This window comes from Chelonoidis abingdonii, chromosome 9 (assembly GCF_003597395.2).
Source record: "Chelonoidis abingdonii isolate Lonesome George chromosome 9, CheloAbing_2.0, whole genome shotgun sequence".
NCBI lineage: Eukaryota > Metazoa > Chordata > Testudines > Testudinidae > Chelonoidis > Chelonoidis abingdonii.
The window spans coordinates 14355894-14373329 of record NC_133777.1 but is presented as its reverse complement, the minus strand read 5'-3'; the positions used below and the strand labels follow the sequence as shown (position 1 = coordinate 14373329).

General features: G+C 38.9%; 1 protein-coding gene across 10 annotated transcripts in view; it reads left to right on the top strand.

Annotated features, from left to right (window-relative positions):
- Nucleotides 1-17436, top strand: part of TRRAP (transformation/transcription domain associated protein) — a 157679-nt gene that overhangs the window by 70008 nt on the left and 70235 nt on the right. For 6 of the 10 annotated variants that reach the window (XM_075069218.1, XM_075069221.1, XM_075069220.1 and 3 more), the window contains 9 exons: nucleotides 159-305; nucleotides 1840-2053; nucleotides 2703-2828; nucleotides 5982-6140; nucleotides 8903-9105; nucleotides 11339-11460; nucleotides 12662-12875; nucleotides 14411-14590; nucleotides 16357-16503. In XM_075069218.1, coding sequence (XP_074925319.1) covers nucleotides 159-305; nucleotides 1840-2053; nucleotides 2703-2828; nucleotides 5982-6140; nucleotides 8903-9105; nucleotides 11339-11460; nucleotides 12662-12875; nucleotides 14411-14590; nucleotides 16357-16503 — 1512 coding nt within the window. The remainder of the gene's footprint in view (nucleotides 1-158; nucleotides 306-1839; nucleotides 2054-2702; nucleotides 2829-5981; nucleotides 6141-8902; nucleotides 9106-11338; nucleotides 11461-12661; nucleotides 12876-14410; nucleotides 14591-16356; nucleotides 16504-17436) is intronic. The other 4 variants (XM_075069223.1, XM_075069222.1, XM_075069219.1 and 1 more) reach the window with 1 other exon arrangement.

Sequence of the window (17436 nt, the reverse complement as noted above, 5' to 3'; positions counted from 1 at the left end):
AATACAGTACTGTGATTGTACTGGTATAGTTACTTTAGCTAAACCTTTCCAGAAGTAGACAGTGATATGCTTACATAGGATGTGTAAAAAATTAATGAGTTCTAAAGATCATAGTTATAAATGGCTGTCATTCTGGAATAATTTTGATTAATTGCTAGGTAAATGACAACTCAAACACTGCTGGATCTCCTGGAGAATTGCTGTCTCGACGCTGTGTTAACCTTTTGAAGACAGCTTTACGACCAGATATGTGGCCAAAATCAGAACTCAAACTGCAGTGGTTTGATAAACTGCTAATGACTGTGGTAAGTTACATTCCAGTCCTGTAGAGCTTTAAGATTCAGTAACACAGGACGTAATTGAGGACTGACTTAATAAGATATTGAAGGTCTTTAACAATTTACCTATTTCTTGATTAGCCAGTATCCGAGAGATCTATTTTACTTATAATATGCAGATTTTAAGTTTAGACGATATATTGACGATAGTAGCACTTTGTTGTAGAGAATTTTAAATTAAATATTGGTCCATTACTAGTTTAATCACTGTCATTACTAGAACTAATGAAATTGATTTATAGGTATTTTTGAGTAATTATTCTTGTCATTTTTCTTGACAAGAGGATTTAGGTAAAAGTCAACATTTGAGAATGGAAGTGCATGTTAATAAATGTTAGATTCTTTCTGTCAAGAATTTTGCTAGCAATGCTAGTATTGTTAGTTAAATTTTAGTTTGTTTGTAGAGTCATTAAAACTGATTTTTGTTCTAACATGCAATGTGAATACTACATATGAAATCGATAGAAACAAAATAAAGGAAACAAATAAGCTTATGGATCTGTTTGCACATGCTCAACAAGAGATTGTTACCTCTTTCCTGACAAATATAAGAACGTTGAGTAATGGTGAGGATGGCAAATTTACTTGCATGAGCAATTGAGAGAACCAGGCCATCCAGGACTTCCAGTTGTTGAATTGCAGTCTGTCGTAACTCCCTCCAGTGCTCTGGAGAAGAAGTCTTCCAGTTTGTCATCTCTTGCAAATCTTCTGCTTGCTTATTTGTGATGCCTACAGGATAACGAGTTGGAAAAGGCAGAGCTCGCTTCATCCAGCAGCTAGTAGGCCAAAAAACAAACAGGCAGGGAGGTGGGTGGCCCTAGTGCTTATATAACATTTAGATGGTAAGCTCTTTGGTACAGGGACTGTCCTTTTGTTCTGTGTTTTGCACAGCACCTGGCATTAGGGCTCCTAGGCACTACAGTAATCCAAATTATGAATAATATTCTTCTTCTTTCTATTAGATGAAGTCATGCAGCCTAATTCACTGTAACAGTAGTTTATGTTTTAGGATGGGAGACAGGGCTAGCAAAATCTTTTATTTTCCAGTCATTAGATTGGTCTAGTTTCAAACATCCTGTTTCTGGGCTTGAAGCACCCATTTCTCATATGGACCTTTAAAAGAAGTGCTTCAGAATAGGCTGTTTTATACCTTCTCTTCAATATCTTTCTCTTTAAGGTATTTCCACAGGCAAATATAATGCTGCCCATTGTTCCAAGCAGTTTCTATCTAGGCAAGGGTGAGAGCCACTTTCTTCGCCACTTCACCACTCATGTAATGTTAAAAGTATGCAAATAGGTAAATTTCAGCTATGCAGTTAGTGGCTTCCAGTGTCTCATATTTTGTAGATCTGGAAAATATGGCTGGTGTAAGAAAACAGAATTGAAACTCTTGTAATAGGGAAGCTTGAAATCATGTTGTAGATTTCACACGTTTGATGTGAGCTAACAAGTCTAATGCTCTTTTGTTTGTTGTTTTTTTCCACTATATGTGTTCTTCTAGGAACAGCCCAATCAGGCCAACTTTGCCAACATTTGCACTGGGTTAGAGGTCCTAAGTTTCCTATTAACTGTACTGCAGTCTTCAGCTATCCTTAGCAGCTTCAAACCTCTGCAGCGAGGAGTAGCTGCTTGTATGACATGTGGAAACACCAAGGTTTTGAGGGCTGTCCACAGTCTACTGTCTCGCTTAATGAGTATATTCCCTACAGAACCAAGTAGGTGGTATTTTCCTCCTCCTTTTTCTTTTATCACTGCATAACTTAAGTGGTTTGGGTTGGGGGGGAGCAGGGAGACATTTCTGAATATGCTAATCCTCTGTTTTATGTGTTCTGCATTTTATTGTCCATTTTAGCTCGCACTTTCAACCTCTCTTTAAAAAAAAAAAAAAGTTGTTATAAGTAATCCATGTGGAATACATCATTATCCATTGACATAAAGACTTAATAACCTGTGGCAGTCATTACTTTGACTCAAGAAATGCCTGCTATAAATTTAATGTCTTTTGCAATTACCATTTTTCTGCTTTGAAAAATGCTGTTTTTCAGTAGTTGAACATCACTGTTTTACTAAGACAAGAAAGGGAAATCGGGTGTAAAGAGAGGCTTTAGGTAACATGGAACACTTGACAAGGAAAAGTTCTGTTATAGCACTACTAAATTAATCGAGACCATCTTATTACTAGGAAGATTTTGGTGAGCATACTGGGGAAGTGATACCCCACACAGAGGCCACGGTGGTTGTATAATAGATGCAGGGTTTTGTAACATGCAAGTACAGATGGTTCAGAGGGAGCCCCTTGTACTGTTTTAATAACTATAATATTCTTAAATTTATTTGGTTTTTATGTTGTAAACTCTGTCTCAGGTACTTCAAGTGTAGCGTCAAAATATGAAGAGCTGGAATGCTTATATGCTGCAGTCGGGAAGGTTATTTATGAAGGGCTTACTAATTATGAAAAAGCCACTAATGCTAATCCTTCCCAGCTCTTCGGTAAGTTACTTGTTCCTCTTGTACATGTCTATAGATTGGCTCTCTAATTAGCATGTTCTTTGTCATTAGGTTTTATTTTCTGTAAGGGGGTTGATAGCCGTGTAGATAGTGCTGTGTGCTGCCCTGGGAAATCTGGATGCAGACATGACCTTGGGATAAAGGCTGACAGCCTTGAGGAATAAGGCTACAGGGCTCATTGCATTCTATCATTTCCAAGCAGCTGGCTTGAAGATAAGTATTGAAAATGGATACTGGTGGCTGGATAGGTGTCTTAGTTACTAAGTGCATGTAGGAATGAGAAAAGGCATTTAAAGTAACAATGATGTAAAGTTAAAGCTATTGGAAATTTCAGATGGAGCAGCCAGAATCCTGCAGTTCCTATTTTTGGGGCATAAGATCATGGGTTTTTAAAAAAACAAACAAAAAAAAAAATGAAGTAAATACACTTAAACGTTTTTTGTCCAGTATTTTTCTTTTGAATATAAGCACCAGTTTGTTGAAAGCATCGTAATGTTAACTGATTTAAATCACATAAGAGTGTTATTTAGACTTATTTATTGGATTCTGAATAAGTGAAGAATCTCGGATACAGTACACTCTTTTCAAAAGGTAACATTTCTGAATGTATTTTTATTAAGCACAGTTTTGAAAAGCTGAAACGCATTCCTAGTTCACTATTTATTTACATTGATTAAACTACCAGGGAACTAATCTCCCTTTGGTTCTTGTCTGAATGCTTGACTACAACTGAGATATGTTGGAACAATTAGACAGTTTGGCTAGTCATACCAAGTTTGGCTCAGAATTAGTTCTGTCAATAATGCAGACTTGAAATTGCACAAGTTAGAAAAGCTTGCTGCTTTAAATGGCAAATGTCCTTCACTATCCTAGTTTGTGATCTGTGCAGACAGGTGTAATTTCACTTAGGGAATTGCCTATTTGTCAGGTGTCAGGATGCGCTGTACAACACACTAACCAAGAAAGAGACTTTTTATCATTTGTCCAGAACACGCTCCAAGGTTAGATTCTACTGTTTTCCCTGAGTCAGTCTATATCTTATCAATGCTTTATAAAAAAGAGGTCCAGACTCTTAAAAGATAGCAAGGGGCGGAATAGTAAGGACAAAATGAAGTAAAGCTTTCAAGGCAGTCATTCTGTCTGTTAATAAAACACTGAAACTCTAAATATTGTTGTGGGTTTTTTGATGAATTATGAAGATGAAGAAAAGTGGGAAATGGTTGTTACTGCCAGAATAGGATTTCTAGTCTATCTGTATACTTTGTGAGGATAGGTGTAAAATCAGCTGCCATACATGAACGCCAACATACTTCAGAGGCGCATCAATCACTACATTTATATCCAATATATGTGCACAGGCATTGCTAACAAATATACAGTTTGAGGAGAAAATACAGCTACTTAGGAAGCATCTTTAATACTAAATGACAGCTCCTGCATAGCTCAAGTATGTACCCTTTTTATTATGGTGATTTCTTATCTACTTAGTAACTGATATATGAAACTAATTAATGACATTCTGGGAGGATTACATCTATATGTCCAACAAATATAATGCTTTATTTTCATATTATGGGATTTAAGAACTGACGCTGTTCCAAGGCATGAAAAAAGCTATTAAACAAGGCAGGAGTCAACTATTAAATATATTTAGGGTATTTCTATTGCAAAACTGAGCTTCTGACTGAGCAGAAAGGAAGCTTTCAGAGAGCGAAATAGAAAAAATTGCAATTAATCTTGGTTTGCAAGCCTTTTCCATCATGCATCTACATAGATTTCCTGCCTTTGTAATAGGGATAGCTGAATATCCAAGGTAGGACACAACTTTCCAAAAAGCAGCAGAGAATCCTGTTTTGGAGCGTGAGCTTTCGTGGGTGAATACCCACTTGGTCAGACTCCACTGGCCATCGCATCCACTGGCCAGGACTCCACTGGCCATCGCATACAGCCCCCAGCTAAAACCCCTCCAACGCATCATCAGGGATCTACAACCCATCCTGGACAATGATCCCACACTTTCACAGGCCTTGGGTGGCAGCCAACCTTGCCCAAGACACCTGCCAACCTGACAACGTATTTCTCACAGCAAAACTGCACACGCCGTACCATAGTAACTCTAACCTCAGGAACCAAATCCATGTAAAACCCTGATGCCAGCTCTGCCCACAATCGACACTCAGTGACACGATCCACAGGACGTAAACCAGATCAGCATACCAATCAGCTGGTTCATTCACCTGCACGTCACAATGTAAATAACGCCATCATATGCCAGCAATGGCCCTGCCTGCTATTACGTCGCCAAACTGGACAGTCATACAGAAAAGGATAAATGGACCAAATCAGATATCAGGAAGGAGATATACAAAAACCGTAGAAAACTTCAACCTCCCTGGCCACACTATAGCAGAACTTAAGGGTGGCCATCCTGCAGCAAAAAAACTTCATGGACCAAGACTTCAAAGAGACAACTGCTGACCTTCAGTCATCTGCGAAATTTGAAACCCAATCGAGCTCTGGACTAAAACAAAGACCTGTGAATGCTTGCCAGTTACAGAACCCATTTCTCCTCCCTTGGTTTTCACACTCTACTCGCTAGACACAGGGCCTCGACCTCCCTGATGTGAACTAATCCTCGTTATCTCATAAGCTTGCTTACTACATATATATACCTGCCCTGAAATTCCACACCTGCGTCTGACTGAAGTGGTATTCACCATGAAAGCTCCACCTTCCAAAACGTCTGTTAGTCTATAAGGTGCCACAGGATTGCTCTGCTGCTTCTACAGATCCAGACTAACACAGCTACCCCTCTGAAACTTTCCAAAAGTAGAGCACTCTGCCTGTCCTTTCGTAGGACAAGTACAGAATTTAGTTTCCTCAAAATAGGGCATGGTGTCCCTAGCCTCTGTTTGGCAGAAGCTGGGACTAGGCAACGGGGGATGGATCACTTGATGATTACCTGTTCTGTTCATTGCCTCTGGGGAATCTTGTATAGGCTACTGTCAGACGACAGGATACTGGGATAGATGGACCTTGAGTCTGACCCAGTATGGCCGTTCTTATGTTCATCTGGTTACCTAAATTATGAATGATGATTTTAGTTGTCTTTAAAGAGTTTTATTTATATCTTAGGTACGTTAATGATTCTGAAGTCTGCATGCAGTAACAATCCAAGCTACATAGACAGACTGATTTCAGTCTTCATGCGATCTCTACAGAAGATGGTCAGGGAACATTTGAATCCACAGGCTGCATCAGGAACAGCAGAAGCAACCACAGGTAGTAATGCAGGTCAATAAAAGTTTTAAGTAATGTAATCCTATCATAATGCAGAGATTGAGTGGTTTTAGCTGCTTGTGTATTTTTTAAGGTTTTGAATTCCATAGTGTGTTGAATAATTTGAAAATAATCCAGTAAAAAATGAGAAATCTTGTTGAATGTATCGACTGGAAAAAAGTAACATTTTTGTGTTCTTAATACCTGCTGAACAATTTAATATTGAGTCAAACATCAATTGGTTAGAAAATGTTTGAAATGCAGTATATTTAAAAATAATTGGATTCTTCAGGAGTATGAGTTGACAGTTCTCTGCTTTCAGTGATGCTTAATTTAATAGGTATAAGCTAATATTAATGAAGTAGTTGTTTGTGAAATCAGTTGGTGTCCTTGTTATCTTTTTACAGTGGTGACTTTATCAGTAGATGGAGTTCTGCCTGTCATCAAATGACCAAATAATGAGTCAATACAAAATGCAAAAGTGCTGCTAAAGAAATACAGTGCTATTAAAGAACAAAATATTTCAATTAATGATGAAGCTGCTGAGGAAAATTGTTTGGAAGAAGCACTTCCAATATTAGATTTCTAACTCGCATTCTAATTACACAGACTAGAACCTTGTGAGTTGAGACTAATCCCTGAGTAACTCATGGCAAATTATTAAATTTTGCAGATAAGCAAGTCAGGAAATTAACAGAATAAGACTACTGCATCACAAAATGTTGTTTTCATTTTGACAAGTCTAGCTTCAATTATTTATACCTCATGATTTATTGGTATACTGTAATATTTGTCAAAGTATTATTAAAATGAGGCCTCACCACCTCCTTTCCAACCGAATTCTTTTCACATGGACATGACCAAAGGGGAAGGCTCTCCTGAAGAGCGCTGTGGGCCATTGTTTTGAGTATGATACATAGACTGTTTTTCAAAGTGTTTATAGGGGTTTGTATCCATGGTAACACTTTCTGTTATTAATATTTTAATAGTTCCCTAGAATTTTCCATAAAGTTGCACCCATAAAGAGGCTTTAACCATGTTGTCCTTTAATTGCAGGATGAATTGATTTAAATCACCACATGGAAAGGCTCCATTTAAATAATTGATTTAGTCAACTTTTCCACTTGTATTTCAGTTATTTTTCTGAAGAATTTTCATTGGTTGATGTAAATCAACATGTTTTAATAGTTATAACTAACTAGATTTGGTAAATCTTTTTGCTACCTAGCAAACTATATACATTTATTTAAGCAATTATATAGCTTAATATTTTCAGATGATTATTGTACATTTTCAGTAGGTTAGAAAATGGTGAATGATATATTATTTACTAGATAATTAACTTTTTTGTTCATGATTTGTCATGCTGCATTCGGATGGTAATGAATTTAATTAAACACAAAACTGCATATAACACTTATTTTTTATTAAACAAAACCTGAAATGTTTTGGATATATAAACTTTTCTTAATCAAAACATGTTTCTCATTTACAACTAAATTATAATTAGGCCTTAACATATTTTGTGTTATATTTAGCTTTCATTTTAAAAGGTTTATTTTTAAAAATAAATGTATTATAGTTTAAATAAAATTAAAAAAAAACTATTTAAATAAAATATACATTTAAAAAAAATACTTTAAAAAATCACTGCTTACCCACCCTACTTAACTGGGTATGTGTAGTACTGGGAGGTATAGAGGGTCACAAATTGAATATAATTCAACAAGGTGATGCAATTGCAAAAAATGCTAATATTCTGGGTGTTAATTTAAGTGTTATATGCAAGACACTGGAGTCAATTGTCCTGCTCTTCTTGGCACTGGTGAGGGCTCAGCTGGGTATTGTGTCCAATTCTGGGTGCCACGCTTTTGGAAAGATGTGGATAAATTGGGGAGAGTCCAGAAGAGATCAACAAAAATAATGAAAGGTTTAGAGAACCTGACCTATGAGGAAAGATTAAAAAAAACTAGACATGTTTAGTCTGGAGAAAAGAAAACTGACAGGGAACCTGATGAGTCTTCAAATATGTTAAGGGCTGTTACAAAGAGGACTGTGATCAATTGTTCTCCGTGTCCACTGGAAGTAGGACAAAAAGTAATCCACTAAAGCTGCAGCAAGGGAGCTTTAGGTTACATATTAGGAAAATCTTCCTAACTACAAGGATAGTTAAGTACTGGAGTAGGCTTCCAAGGGAGGTTCTGGAATCCCCGTCATTGGAGGTTTTTAAAGAACAGATTGGACAAATATCTGTGAGCGATGGTCTAGGTCAGAGGTTCTCAAACTGGGAGTCAGGACCCCTCAGGGGCCATGAGGTTATTACATGGGGGTCACAAGCTGTCAGCCTCCCCCCCAAACCCCACTTTGCCTCTAGCATTTATAATGTCGTTAGATATATTTGAAAGGGTTTGTTTTTAATTTATAAGGGAGGTGGGGTCACACTCAGGTTTGCTATGTGAAAGGGTCACCAGGACAAAAGTTTGAGAACTGCTGGTTTAGGTTTACTTGGTCCTACCTCAGCTCAGGGGACTGGACTGGATTACCTTTTGAGATCCTTTCCAGCCCTGCATTTCTGTGATTAGGAGTTTCTTGTGTAACATGTTCATTGGCTTGCCTATTTGTTGCCTAGGAGAAGGAGTGATATTTAGCAGTTATCAGCTTCACAGATTGTTAGCCAAGTTAGAACTTGAAGGTTCTGCTGTGCAGATCACACTGAAACCATTTTTTTCAGGCATATGAAATGACTGATGAATAAAATTATGCACTTCTATCCATAGCAGGTACAAGTGAACTGGTGATGCTGAGCTTGGATCTTGTGAAAACTCGTCTTGCAGTGATGAGCATGGAGATGAGGAAAAATTTTATCCAAGCTATTCTAACATCTCTCATTGAAAAATCTACTGATGCTAAAATTCTTCGTGCAGTGGTAAAAATAGTGGAAGAATGGGTGAAAAATAATTCTCCAATGGCAGCCAATCAGGTAAATTGAAAAGTTAAATCAGGTGAAAATCCTTATTCCAATCAAAAACTAATGAAAACCTGTAACTTGCGTTTTCTGTTCAGTATTTGACAAAGGATTCTGTAAGGACCTAAGTCTGCATATTTTCAAGTACCGTCTATAAGTTGTGAACAGTCTCTGGGTTCCCAAGGAAGAAATGAAGTTAAAAATGCTCAGCACATTATAGGCTACATTTTCCCTTTCATGTGAAATAGTGCTTTGCTAAGAAAACTATGTATGTTTTTTTTAAAGCCAAAGGTTCAAGTGTCCAAAAGCCAGTATCATAGGGCCATGTAAAGTTGCTTCAGTTAAAGTAAGATGATGGAATATTTGTAGGTGAAGCTATATCTTACCAATTACATTACTTTCCATAACATCATGCAGTGTCCTTACCTATGTCTTATCTGTGAAAGAATTTGGCAGTGAATAAGGTGCAAAATGTTGTGTGTTCAAGCTGAGATCCTGATTCAAGTTAAGTTTACAGGCTGAAAATTTTAGACTGTTGAAAATCTTCTTTCTGTGGTGTGATGAGTACATATATTTATGCCTATTGTTGTGTGCGTACTGTGGGGCTTTTCTCATGCAGTGACCCAAAACCTTTTATTCTTACGTACTTCACAAGGCATAATTGCTATTGTCGTAAGTGTAGGGGGTTTTCCCGCATTGTTCTTGGCTCAGTTTTTTGTGATAGGCATGGATAGGCTCTTGAAAGGAGTGTCATAGGGGGGTGTTGATCATTGTAGCAGAGATTTGTCTGCAGGTTTTGCATCTGATGTTCTGGCAGGGTCTGATGCTGCTTTGAGTTGCTGTGCCCTGGTGTGTAGGGAGCTTGCTTCGGGTGATGAGCTTGGAGAGGTTGCAGCGTTGTTTGAAGGCTAGAAGTGGGAGTTCAGGAAAGATTTGTTTCAGGTCCAGTCCCCCATCAAGTAGGGGTTGTAGCTGTTTGATATCCCATATGGGTTCCAGTGTCGGGTGGTAGGTGACAACTAGGGGTGTGTGGACAGAGAGGATTTTATTTCTGTATTGAAGCAGGTTCTCTCAGGGTATTTGGGTGGCCCTTGCAATACGTGCTAACTACTTATGCTAAGCAGTCTTTTCCACATTGCATGTTGCTGTGATGCTGGGAGTTTCTTTCCCAGACCTGAAGAAGAGCCCTGTGTGGCTTGAAAGCTTGTTTCTCTCACCAACAGAAGTTGGTCCAATGAAAGATATTGCCTCACCCACCTTATCTCTCTAGTATGGTTCAATGGCAGTATAACCTAAAAAAATGTTGTACACCTTTCTGGACCACTGGTTGGTCACAGTATTTATAGCCATAAGAATGTCCATACTAGGTCAGACCAGTGGTCCATATAGCCTGATATCCTGTCTTCCAACAGTGGCTGGTGTCGGATGCTTTGGAAAAAATGAGAAGAACAAGGCAATTTATTGAATGTTCCATCCCCTGTCATCCAGTCGCAGCTTCTGGTAGTCAGAGGTTTAGGCACACCCAGAGTATACGGTTGCATCCCTGACTATTTTGGCTAATAGCCATTGATGGACCTTTCCTCTATGAACATAAAATTCTTTTTTAAACCTAGTTTCCACAGGTTGACTGGCTGGTGTGTTAATAAGTACTTCCTTATGTTTAATGTAAACCTGCTACCTGTTAATGTTATTGGGTGACCCCTGGTTCTTGTGTTAGATGAAGGGTTAGATACGCTTATTCACTTTCTCTACACCATTCATGTTATAGACTTCCATCGTATCCCCCGTTAGTCATCTTTTTTTTTTTTTCTAATGTGAACTGCCCAAATCTTTTTAATCTCTCCTCATGTGGGAACTGTTCCATACCCCTAATAATTTTTGTTGCCCTTCTCTGTACTACTTTCAATTCTAATATCTTTTTGAGATGGAGAGACCAGAACTGCATACAGTATTCAAGGTGTGGGTGTACCATGGATTTTTATATAGTGGCATTAGCTATTAAACAATTAAACTTTTTTATCTTTAGTGATTTTAAGCATCTATAGCTTTATTTACTTATATTTCCAGTGTAATATCTATGCTAGAACTATAAATACTTTAGAGTTTTGGGGGCTTTTTTACTTTTAGAAAGCATAACCTTGTGTCAAGCCATTTTTAACGTAGGAGTGAAAAAGTGTACTTTGAACATGTCATTTCTCCTTGTGTTTCAAGATGAATTGAGAAAATTATTCATGTCTCTTTTTAACAGACACCTACTCTCCGGGAGAAGTCCATTTTGCTAGTGAAAATGATGACCTACATTGAAAAGCGTTTTCCAGAAGACCTTGAATTAAATGCCCAGTTCTTAGACCTTGTTAACTATGTCTATAGGTAATTATAGCAATTAATCAAATATTGCAGCTTATTGGTTCATAATTTGTACCATACATGACCTTTATAACGTACCATCCATCTTTTAGGGCTATACTAGATTTGTTGTAAAATGCACAATCAGCTCATTTCACTGAGACTGGAGTGAACATATTTACATATTCACGTTAGATCTTCAGATACAAAATCTTTTTACAGCCTATGCTCCAAGCAAAAAGAGAAGAGGCTGTGGCATCTTCATAGTTAATCATGATATAGAGATAATATTGACTGCTATTGCAGTGTCCCTCCATTCCCCTTTGTATGAAGCTTTTCTTGTGGAAGCTTATTGTAATGCATATTTTTTCTAGTTACTTAGCTAGCCACACTTGAGTCTTCTAGCCATTTATAGAAAAACATTTACAATAATTGCCTCACCACAAGATAGGTGTGCACTTCTAGTAAGTTATAATGGCCACTAAGGAATTTTGTACTTTAAACATATGCCTTGTTTTCAGCCATTCAGAGCCAGCTAGCAGAGTAGCAGCAATTGTGCAAACCCTTAGTTGTAGACAAGGCAAACTGCAATTTGTGTCAGTGGAGCTTATCTGGGTATTTCAAGCAGAAATAACCTCCACCAGTGCAAATCAGAGAGATTACCTTGTCCACAATAGAAGTGTGCACTTAGACCGCTGCATGTATGGCACCTGGCTAACAATATTGTCTACAGTGATTAGCATTGTATACATATGAACTTCTAGTTTGAGTGTAAGATGCTTTAAAAGCAACTTGTACAACCTCCATATCGCAGGAGTGATTCCACCACCCAAAATTCCACCTTGCCCAATCTGGACAATGGTCTCATAGAGAAACCATTGAAACGTTGCATTACTCATTTGAGCCTTATAGCATTAAGCTTGTAGAAAGGTTTGCTGCAGAGCTAATCCAGAGAAATAAACAGTGACCTCCATTGGACAGGGTGGGTCTCTTGGCCATTGTGGTAATTGTTCTTGTGATTTGACTCCATGTGAGATGTTCTCAAGAGACTTTTGATATGTCACAGAAACTTATGCTTTTTTTGGTGGTAGACAAAGCCACAGTTGACTCCAAATATTAATATTTTCCAGAAATTGGTAGAACAAAAGAAAATATCTTCTGGCTAAATAAATAGGTGACACTTTCTAAAGTCTTGTATTATCAATTGCTTATGCGTTCTTCCTAGGGATGAGAATCTTTCTGGAAGCGAGCTCACTGCTAAACTTGAACCTGCTTTCCTTTCGGGGCTGCGTTGTGCTCAGCCGCTCATCCGAGCCAAATTTTTTGAGGTCTTTGACAATTCCATGAAGCGTCGTGTCTATGAACGCCTACTTTACGTAACTTGTTCTCAAAACTGGGAAGCAATGGGAAACCACTTTTGGATCAAGCAGTGCATTGAGGTAGGAAAACCATTTTTTATGAGAACCGTGAATGTAATTTTAGAAATGATATTTGCTGCTCTTTTTCTTTATGAATGTGTAGCTGTACTGTGTGTATCTTGAAAAGTAATACAGCCCGTAAAACTCCCTATATCGAGGGTACCATTTTAGATGCTCAGAACATTTTAAAACAAGTACTAATATTGAAAAACTAGTGCCTGGGAAATCTCTGCTACCATGCTCTTGAATCCAGTTAACAGTGACGCCAGTGGCTGTATTTTAAAGCTTTAAGGCTTCAGTTTATCTGAGAAAAGCAAGGCAGTGCTCAGAATTTCTTTAAGCAAAAAATGACATACAAACAAAAAATGACTGGAGGAGGAGTCTTTATGACAGATTTGAATCCTAAAAGACAGATCAGAATGGAGTGTCAGAACTGTTGCTGAGAGAGATTTTAAAGGGGGATTGCTGTGGTGTGAAACCTGGTTTCTGATCATTTTATGTAAAACAAAGCATAATGAATTGCCAATTTCTTTGAAATGACCTGTATATCAAAATCTGAGTATAAAATAACCAAGCACAAAGCAGTCATTTAATTAACTTCATCATGTGAGAAAGATCGGAGCAGCTTTCAGGGTGACAAGTATCTTCTACATCTCTGTTTAGGTAAGCCATGTATTTTAGTGGAAAATTGTATACATTATGTAGATATAGACACTAAGTCCATAAAAATATGATGCTTAGATGCAGAAAACTTCTGTTCCCTATGTGTCCTTAGGGGGTCTCTAATCTTACTGTCCTAACATATGGCAATACGTTTTCTGTTAGAGCTGTAATCAAATCGCAACCTCAAAGGCACAATAACCCACTACATATCAGTGATAGAAGGTGATGAGCTGAAGATGGAAGTCCACTTTCTTCTCTGAATATGTGTGGCAGCTCAGCTCTGACCTAGAAGGGGCGCATCTAGCAAAGACAAGATATTCCATGTCCATTCAATCTTTGGCCCTTCTGATACTGCCAGTAGAGGGACGGATTAATGATCAAATATCCATGTCCCAGACTCTCACTATCTAGTTTTCTCCAACTGCCAGGCAACTTCAGTTGCCGTCTTAACTTCCTTATTGACCCTTTTGTACTTGAACATATACAGCGGAGAATGTAATTGTTTCCTTTCCGTGTTGTTCTGTTCAGTCTAAATCTTCGTTCTTTTAAGATTTGTTTGAATTTGTTCCTGTTTCAGAAACACAGGAAGAGTGGGGGATATCTTGAACACAACAACTACTGCTCATGAACCAGTTGGTAGAAACAATTGCTGTGATGTAGATAAAGCAGATAAAATTCTGACTCGTTCAGGCCAGCCTAACATCCAAACTCAATTTGTAAAGGGGAGTTCAAGCTGTTAAACATAGTCCCCCCGTTCACTGTTGATTTGAGAAGGACAGAGTCCTCTTATGACAAGGAAAAAAGGTGCAATACAAAATAAATCAAGGATATGTGTTCTTAAATACATCACACGCAATGGGTTAAAACCTTTGCCTTGTTTTTTAATTTCTTAGCTCCTGTTGGCAGTGTGTGAAAGAAACACTACAATTGGCACAAGCTGTCAGGGAGCCATGCTTCCGTCTATCACTAATGTAATCAACCTGGCTGACAGTCACGATCGGGCAGCATTTGCTATGGTAACCCATGTCAAACAAGAGCCTCGAGAAAGAGAAAACAGCGAATCCAAAGAAGAGGTAACATTTTATTTTTATTTTACAGCAGATGATGAGGTCTCACCAAGCACAGTTTATGGGACACATTGTAATGGTAGTCTGAATTGCTATACATGTGTGTAAAGTGATGTGCAGTGACTATAGCAGCACACCTGGTGTAAATGAATAATGAAGTTAAGTAATGTAATTGTAATTACATTTTTAAACAATGGTTTACTACCATTTGACTTACTAGCTCTATGAACCCGTGTTTATTCATAGACTTAAGGTCAGAAGGGACCATTATGGTCATCTAGTCTGAACTCCTGCACAATGCAGGCAACAGAATTTCACCCACCCACTCCTGGAACAAACCACTAACCTATGTCTGAGTTACTGAAGTCCTCAAATTGTGGTTTAAAGACCTCAAGGTTTAAAGACCTCCAGCAAGTGACTCATGCCCGATGCTGCAGAGGAAGGCGAAAATCCTCTAGGGCCTCTGCCAATCTTCCCTGGGGGAAAATTCCTTCCCGATCCCAAATATGGCGATCAGTTAACCCCTGAGCATGTGGGCAAGACTCACCAGCCAGCACCCAGGAAAGAATTTTCTGTAGTAACTTACATCACATGAGGGCAGGGGACTGGACTCGATGATCTCTCGAGGTCCCTTCCAGTCCTAGAGTCTATGAATCCCACCCCATCACAGACCACTGGGGATTTTTACCTGCTAATAATCAAAGATAAATTAATTGCCAAAATTAGGCTATCTTTTTTTAATCTTCCGTCTACTCTGGATGACTGCTTTGACCCTTTCTTTCTCCCTTAACAGTGGGAATTAAATTTTCAAATCCTAAAAAAATTACAATAATAGATAACAAGGGCTGAAATAATGAATAGCACTGTCATAAACAGATTAAGGGTTAATGTCTCTTTCACCTGGAAAGGGGTAACAAACAACACCTGACCAGAGGACCAATCAGAAAACAAGATACTTTCAAATCTCAAGGGAGGGAAGTTTGGGTGTGGGTCCTTTGTTCTGTGTCTGTGTGCTCTCTAGGCTCTGAGGGTGATCACACTATCTCCAGGCTCTCTAATCTTCTGTTTCCAATTTGTAAGTACAGGTAGGAAGACAATATAGGCTTTTACATTGTTTTCTGTATTTGCAAGTGTGTAGTTTGCTGGAAATGTTTAAATTGTATTTTTTTTTCTGAATAAGGCTGTTTATTCATTTTTTTATAAGCAAATAACCCTGTAATATTTCATCTTGATTACAGAGACCCTTTTTATGTCTTTTCTTTCTTTTTTTTTAAATTAAAAGTTTCTTTTTAAGACCTGTTGGATTTTTTCCTAGTTAAGGCTCAAGGGGATTGAGCCTGTACTGCCTCTGGGGAAGAGGGAAGGGGGAGGAAAAAAACCTGCTCGGTGTGTTTCATGGAGTTTGAAGCACCCTGATCTCCTAGGGGAACCCAGGGAGGGGAAGCCTAGGAGTGGCACTAGTGAGGGAAAGAGTTTACTTTCGCTGTGTTAAGATCCAGGGGATCTGGGTCTTGGGGGTCCCCAGGGAAGGTTTTGGGGAGACTAGAGTTTATCAAACACTCAAAGTTTGGTTGGTGGCAGCCTATCAGATCTAAGCTGGTAATTAAGCTTAGAGGTTTCATGCAGGTACCCAAATTTTGGACGCTAAGGTTCAGATTTGGGAAATATACCTTATGACAAGCGCACTTTTTTTCATATGTTTACAGAAATGAAGTGGTGATAATTATTTACTTGAAAGTGTCAGCATTATAATTGGCCTTACTTTTGTATAGGATGTGGAGATTGACATTGAATTGGCTCCAGGAGATCAGACGAGTACACCTAAAACCAAAGAGCTTTCTGAGAAAGACATAGGCAACCAGCTACACATGTTGACCAACAGACATGACAAGTTTCTTGACTCTCTTCGAGAAGTGAAGGTTGGTACAGGTTATTGGTCGCATAGCATGGAAAACCATTGCTGAAATATTGAAATCTCAAAACTGTGATGCGCACAAATGAATTCTTTTTTTTTTCTTTGGTTCCACTCTTCATTTTATTTTACGCTAATACTGAATATTTCAGAAGTCTTTTGAAAACAAGAGCCTACGTACTTTTACATCTGGCTTTCTCCTGGTCCTCTCCCCCAGCATATAACTCTATCCTTCACCTATTCCAGGGGTCGGCAACTTTTCAGAAGTAGTGTGCCGAGTCTTCATTTATTCACTCTAATTTAAGGTTTTGCGTGCCGGTAATACATTTTAATGTTTTTTAGAAGGTCTCTCTCTACAAGTCTATATATTATATAACTAAACTATTGTTGTATTGTAAAATTAACAAGGTTTTCAGAATATTCAAGAAGCTTCATTTAAAATTAAATTAAAATGTTGATCTTACGCCACCAGCCCGTTCAGCCTGCTGCTGGTCTGGGGTTCTGTTCACCTAGGCCGGCAGTGGGCTGAGTGAGGCCTGCGGCCGGGACCCCAGCTGGGAAAGGTCTGGCAGCCAGAACCCCAGACTGGCAGCGGGCTGTGCGGGGCCAGCAGCCGGGACCCCAGACCTGCAGTGGGCTGAGCCGCTCAGCACACTGCCGCTCAGGGGTTCCATCCGCTGGCTCCTGCCAGCTGTGATCCCGGCTGCTGGACCCACTCAGCCCACTGCCGGTCTGGGGTCCCAGCCCTGCCCACATATAGTGGGTACCTACCTTCTCCCTGGTTCTGGCCCATTCTCTTCCTCTCTCTGCACTGAGCTGAGGGTGAGAGTGGACCAAGCACAGGGCTGGGGGTGAAGGGTGTGGCCAGGAGCTAAAATGAGGGAGGGGGCTCAGGGTTGGGGCAGGAGGTTTGGGTGTGGGGGCACTGCACAATCAGCTC